This window comes from Macrobrachium rosenbergii, chromosome 2 (assembly GCF_040412425.1).
Source record: "Macrobrachium rosenbergii isolate ZJJX-2024 chromosome 2, ASM4041242v1, whole genome shotgun sequence".
Lineage (NCBI taxonomy): Eukaryota > Metazoa > Arthropoda > Malacostraca > Decapoda > Palaemonidae > Macrobrachium > Macrobrachium rosenbergii.
Genome location: NC_089742.1, coordinates 74,213,625 through 74,220,613, shown reverse-complemented (window position 1 = coordinate 74,220,613; position 6,989 = coordinate 74,213,625). Strand labels below are relative to the sequence as shown.

The 6,989-nt window shown below is 36.7% G+C and overlaps 1 protein-coding gene across 1 annotated transcript; it reads left to right on the top strand.

Moving 5' to 3' along the window:
• The first annotated feature begins 352 nt into the window (after nucleotides 1-352).
• Nucleotides 353-3,372, top strand: LOC136843288 (KRAB-A domain-containing protein 2-like). Its single transcript, XM_067111481.1, has 3 exons — nucleotides 353-1,487; nucleotides 2,080-2,547; nucleotides 3,236-3,372. Exons 1-3 carry the CDS (start codon nucleotides 353-355, stop codon nucleotides 3,370-3,372), a joined length of 1,740 nt encoding a protein of 579 aa, XP_066967582.1.
• Nucleotides 3,373-6,989: the final 3,617 nt, after the last annotated feature.

The following is a 6,989-nucleotide window of genomic DNA, read 5'->3' as shown; positions in this document are numbered from 1 at the left end:
GTGAACTGCCTAGTTCACCCAGTCATTTTATAAATCAGCTGAAAATCGCAGACAATTTACAAAGTGACTAAAATTTTGATAGATTTTCTTGGCATAATGACTGAAATGATCCTGTGTGTGTGTGTGTGTGTGTGTGTGTGTGTGTGTGACATATTGACTCAAATGAAGTAATGACCTGAGGAACCTGAGGAAATGATCATTGTGTGTGTGTTTTAACTAGCTGTTACCCTCTCACTGCCATTTTCACAGTCAGTGTGTGTGTGTGTGTGTGACACTGACCAGTACAGGCAAAGGGTACTGTAAAGGCGTCTGCGGGCTGAACAGCTAATCAGAGCAGTTATTTGCGGAAGCTATGGCGTGTTCCCAAGAAGAAAATTTCTACGAGAAAGTGATGTTGAAGAAGAACTCTGATTCAAAGTCATTAATACTAACTAAAATTGAGTACTACAATCTGATAGAGGAACTCAGAGTTGCATCAAGTGCAAAAAACAAATCAAATCGGCAGTATTACATCCTTGGATGTTACGAAGTTCTTCAGTGTGGTGGTGTTGAAAAGTTAATAAAAAAACGGAAGGATGAAACTCAAGAACTTGTTTATTTTGTACACGTTGAGGATATGTTTGAAACAATAAAACGTGCTCACATTGCTACGGGACATGGCGGAAGAGACAAAATGGTCAAAGAGCTGTCAAAATATGCGAACATAACTAGAGATACTATAGAACTGTTCAAATCTTTGTGTGTTCAGTGTCAAAAGAAGCGGAAGAGATGTGCGACAAAGGGAGTAACTGTCAAACCGATTTTATCTAAGGATTACGGTTCACGATCTCAGGTGGACCTTGTTGACATGCAGTCTTGCGCCAAAGGAAAGTATAAGTGGATAATGGTGTACCAAGATCATCTAACAAAGTATTGCATATTGCGCCCCTTAACTTCAAAAAGAGCCGCTGAGGTTGCATTCCAGCTAATGGACATATTTTTAATGTTCGGAGCCCCTCAAATTCTTCAGAGTGATAATGGTAGTGAATTTACAGCATTGGTAATTTCGGAACTCAAACTTCTTTGGCCAGACCTGTTGATTGTTCATGGTAAACCAAGGCATCCACAGAGCCAGGGATCTGTTGAACGCCTTAACTGTGATATAAAAGACATGCTTATTTCATGGTTAGGGGATAATGATACAACTGACTGGCCCATGGGACTCAGGTTTCTGCAGTTCCAAAAGAACTCCAGTTACCATTCTGGAATCAAACAATCTCCATACAAAGCACTCTTTGGTGTTGACGCCAGAGTAGGTCTACGTTCAACCGCACTTCCAGAAGAAGTTTTGAAGACAATGATCACTGAAGAAGATTTACTTGGAGCTTACAGTTTCTCCTCTGACTCTACTCGGCCAGACGAATCACCCGAGTTCACGAACCCTCCAGACGATTCACCTGAATGTTCTGCTCCTCCAAATGACTCGCCAGAGGACTTCGCTCAGCCAGGTAGAGATGCAAAAAATAATTAAATAAATAAATAAATAAATGAATAAATAAATAAAATGTTAAAAATGTAACTGATATTTAAATAATTTGGTTAAATTCCAAACCACATGACAAGTCTATCACCATTAATTACTTTTTTATTTTGTTATTAAGGAAAGAAAAGTAACTGCATTAATTCTTTGTTTTCGTTTATTCAGATGGTTCATCAGAGAGCTCTGCTCCTCCAAATGACTCGCCAGAGGACTTCTGCTCAGCCAGGGAGAGATGGAAAAAATACTGTTATAAAATGTAACTGAAAATTAATTTGGTTAAATTTCAAACTACATGACAAGTCTATCACCATTAATTATTTCTTTTTATTTTGTTATTAAGGAAAGAAAAGTAACTGCATTAATTCTTTGTTTTTGTTTATTCAGATGGTTCATCAGAGAGCTCTGCTCTATAAAAAAATCTTTTGTTATAAAATGTAAATATTAAACTAATTTAGTTAAATTCCAAATCACATGGCAAGTCTATTTCCATGAATTAAATGTTCTTTTGTTATTAAGGAAAGAAAAGTAACTGCATTTATTCTTTGTTTTCCTTTATTCAGATGGCTCAGCAGAGGGCTCTGCCTATCCAGTCAGTCCAACCTGTGGCCAGAATCCTCAAGGAAGACTTCATCAGCTCCAAGAAGACATAGCACTTCAACGGTCCAGAGCATCAGCTGGTCAGTTAGCTCAAGCTGAGCGCATGGTCAAACGTAGTCGTTTAGAACACGTCCCAGGTGATCCAGGAGATAACGTGACAATTCCCATCCCGTTAGTTGATCGAAGGAAAGGTGATCCACGAAATGTTATCGGTGTTATCCTAGATCGTAACGAAAATGACATGTATCGAATAGGCGTGAGAGATGGGATACTCAAGGGGCGCTATAGTAGGAGCCAGTTTGATATCTGCAGCCATCAACTGTATAGTATTGATGAAGTAAGTGCAGACAAGGAAATAGGACTCCGTCAGGCAGTACAGCAATCATCTAGGTTTGGTGGTCAAGGTTATGCTAAGTGCAACTGTACTGCAGGCAAGAAACAGTGTCAAACAAATCGCTGTAAATGTTACAAAGAAGGTCACAAGTGCAATAGTCGGTGCCACTCTAGTTTAAATTGTAAGAATAAAAAATGATGTAATAATAAAAATGTTGCATTTTAGAATTAAGTTTTAATTTTGTAATTATCTCGTTCCTCAGGTTTTAGAAAATAAAGTTTTACTCAAGAATCAGGTTTGTTTTTCTGTCTGTTCATTACGGTGCCCCTCTAGTTTAAATTGTAAGAATAAAAAATATAATAATAAAAATGTCGCATTTTAGAATTAAGTTTTAATTTTGTAATTATCTCGTTCCTCAGGTTCCTCAGGTCATTACTTCATATGAGTCAATATGTCACACACACACACACACACACACACACACACACACACACACACACACACACAGGATCATTTCAGTCATTATGCCAAGAAAATCTATCAAAATTTTAGTCACTTTGTAATTTGTCTGCGATTTTCAGCTGATTTATAAAATGACTGGGTGAACTATAGGCAGTTCACAAATTACCTGAAATAATCAGTCACTTTACAAATTGTCTGGATTTAGAGACTGACTGTAACATATACACATGGTTGAGGGGTTATCTCACTCCCTCGGCCATCTCTGTTTTTGTAACATACATTCTTATCTCACCTTTGCGCTATTTTCCACTCTGCCGCTTTAGGAAATGTTTACCAACCATACAGTGGATCCGACGTCAATAGCCTAGATGTTGCGACGCCAGTTTTAAAAGCCATGCTACCAACCATATCAATGCCTTTTGCCCCTGGCTACGTTATATTTCATAAATTTACTCCCTAATCATACCCTTACTTTCATCCGTTCTTTTGGTAAAGTAAAATCATTTCCTGATAGAATTAATATGTTGATGTGGTCGCTCAACTATGCGATATTGAAAAACTATGGTATTTCTTTTCTGGAGCCACAAAGGTTTTCTCATTATACAAACATTATTTTTCGTCCATCACTTTCCAGAAACATTGATGGCAACGTGAGTCGCTTTTGTGGTAGCAAATGAGGAGCTCAACCTGTTATCGCCATCATAAAAAAAAAAACAGCTATCATTGTGATGATGACAGTGAGTCGCCATCATTATAATGCTATTATTATGATGATGATAGTGAGGAGGAGGAAGAGGAGGAGAAAAATAGGCAACTAAACAGAGTTCAGTCACCTCAATGTCCACCACTTACATTTACATGCACCAAATGTAAAAATTGTGAACCAAAGATATTCACCTTAATGTCCTCCACTTATGATATTTATATGTGTCCAATGTAAAAATTGTAAACCGAAGGAAAAAATATTAACATATGGATGTTTTGCAGTTAAAACTATCTCAACAAAAGGATGCGGTTTTACCTAAAGGTTGATGCAGTTCTTTTGTTTGAGTAGACATGCCTATGTATATACAGTCGAACTTAATCTCATCAATGCTAACGGAGATATTCACACAGGCGGCAATTCGGCTGGCCCAGACAGGATCGGGCTCATCACTCTCCTGGTTCCGGAAGCTGAGGTGTTTCACTCGGACAACGGTAGCGGTGGAAGCTTGCGTTTTCCCTTATACCCAAAAATCCCGGTTTCCCAACCCACTGTGATATCGAGGAATTGTAGGTCCGTTGCTTCTAAAACTACTAATTTGCTGCCGAAATGAGCTTTAGAAATGTTGAAAACACATTAAAACATGGTAAAGTTATATTTGCAACCCGGACTACGATTGCGGTTTTATTTTATATATATATATATATATATATATATATATATATATATATATATATATATATATATATATATATATATATATATATATATATATATATATATATATATATATATATATATATATATATATATATATATATATATATGTATATATATATATGTGTGTGTGCCTTATTTCCAGATTTTATAAACAGCCACCACTTTGTAGTATTTGCCTGTTGTTGGCGTCCTAGTTCGTTGCTAGAATTCTTGATTTCATCTCAAACCTACCAATACTTCCAGTTCTGTGTAACACTCGTGAGAATCGAGGTATTGCCTGCACCTGCAGAATCAACGCATGTGTACAAAAAGCCTAAGGTAGCTGTGGCTATTACAATTTTCCGCTGAATAGCTTTGTTTTTAATGTACATTCTTTCATTTCCACAGTTTAAACACAACGCTAAATTTCACCATGATTTAAAACTGACCATAACAGTTTGGACAAAATTTCGATATTGTCGTACAAACCTGAATGATGTGTAGCCTATGGAGGGCACAGTTTCTTAAGTGAGCCTTTGGTTTACTACCGGTTATTGCAACTGCTACTACTGTACACTGCACAGCAGCCGTTCAGTGAGGTTGGGAGTACAAGTAACTGGGGTGGACAAGAGACGAGATATGCAGCAAACGTCCAGTTATAGAAAGCTAAAACAAAATCAGAACAAAAAAAGTAACCAAGATTTAGAAGCGGGAAGATAACTTGAGCTTTGAGGCTAATTTCATAACCGAAGTAAGTCAAGAATCTTCATCTACATCCTGCAAGTAAGCTAAAACTGGCAATATTATTTCTCTCAATTTTCAGTGGTGGTGGACAAACCTTCGGGTTTAAATGCATATTCCGTGTAAGTCGAAGGGTGGTGGATTATTTCTGGTCGTTTGGTCATTATTCTCTATCATCTCCATTCTTTGCCATCTTCTTTGCTTGAAGATTGATCTCTGACGAAACTGCGCTAGGGTCTCAATCGTTCTCCGCACTACTTAAGTATATTCATTACTCTTGCAGCATAGTAATGACGAAGAAATATTGCCTATGCAAGCATTGTCTATTCAAAGCGGAATTTTTAAAAGTTCTTTCTTGAATTGCAATATTCACCTTTAACGTATTTGTTACCTTTTTGCCACTGCAAGGAAAATCTGAAAATTGTCCGCTTTTTCTACATGAACGAAAACATTTAGTTTTGCTTCCTGAAAGTTTTGATTTTCCTTTCTGAGATAAACGTTCAATGCCGCAACAAGAGAGGAGGAAGAGCTTGAAAAGAGTACGATTTACTGCAGCAACTAACTCAAATCTGAAGCTTGAAAATAGAGATTTCATGGTATTTCTAGAATCCACATCTGCTGAAAGCTAACAAATAATATAACTTTTCTCCCTCACTTTTTCTTAACTCAATACATGGTGGATAAGTACACTAGGTCAACAATAGGTAAATACTGTTTATATACCTGGCTAATCATCGATGATTCAGAATGAGTCTACTTAAGTTACACACTAAAGCAGCATTTACAGACTATAGCATCATACTTGGTTCCTTTGCGTTATCTTAAGCATAAGATTAACTATGGATTTCTAGTGAAGTAAAAGACGATTCACAAGTGTTTCGAAATTCAAGTGAATAAAGAAGGCAAAAAAAAAAAAAAATTCCACGTTCATGATAAACATTTCCTTCAACACTGAGAATCATTCATCCATCACAAAATAATCAAGCCCATTATTTCCTCAATAGTTTTCTCTTCTGTTTGGACAACATTTGGGGTCTGACACTTTCCACTTTCTGTGCGTTTGGAATTGACAATACTGAAGGTAACTTATTAATGACTTGCATCATTATACGGTACACCATCTGCTGAACAGTCATCATAATGCATGATAGTGTCACATTCAACAGGTCCTTCAAGAGCGACTGATTCGCAACACTCTTTGGCTGCTGAGGGAGGAATATCATAGGAACTCTGAATCCCAGGGAGATCACTTGCGCTGACTTCGTTGCAAAACGTCACACACACATTGACGTTATCCTGCGACATCAAAGGAATGCAGGTGTTGTGGGAACTGTAGTCCTGAATGGCTGTCATCGTCGGAACAGGATTCATGTAACTGTATTCTTTCAATAAGTCTTGGAGGTGATGAATGTAGTCTATCGCTCCCTGGAGAGTTTTTACTTTGCTTACTCGCTTGCTGCGTCTGTGGGAGATGGAAGGAAGTGTTATGTCAAAACTTAGATAGTGATAAGCAATTTACGTACGCACTAAGCAAAACAAAATGTGATCTAAAATTAACATGAATCGTAAAATTTGTAATAAATATAGTAAAATATAAGCAAAAATACAGTAAATTAAAAAATATTGATTTAATAGGCTGTTATGAATTCTTTAAGCAGGACCCACAATTTCACATGGGATCTCACATAAAAATTTAAAAATCATTATTTGTTTTTACAATTACAAATACACGTTTCCCAAGGTCTTATTCTTTGATTAAAATTTACTTATAAAAACGAGGCCATACTTTAATGACGATCAACATACAATCTTATTTTAATTTTCCCCTAGAATCTTGCTTTAAGAAAATGGAAACCGAAGATTGTAATAATTCTGTAAACCAGCTCACCTAAATGAAGACTGAATCCATTATCACATTCATAAAATAGGTTTGT

Bases quoted from the DNA above. Each gene is read 5' to 3' on its own strand.
- LOC136843288 (XM_067111481.1), top strand. From the start codon at position 353: ATGGCGTGTTCCCAAGAAGAAAATTTCTACGAGAAAGTGATGTTGAAG. The intron at 1,488-2,079 runs GTAGAGATGCAA...TCCTTTATTCAG, and splicing joins AGAGGACTTCGCTCAGCCAG to ATGGCTCAGCAGAGGGCTCT. The intron at 2,548-3,235 runs GCAAGAAACAGT...CTGCCGCTTTAG, and splicing joins TAAGTGCAACTGTACTGCAG to GAAATGTTTACCAACCATAC.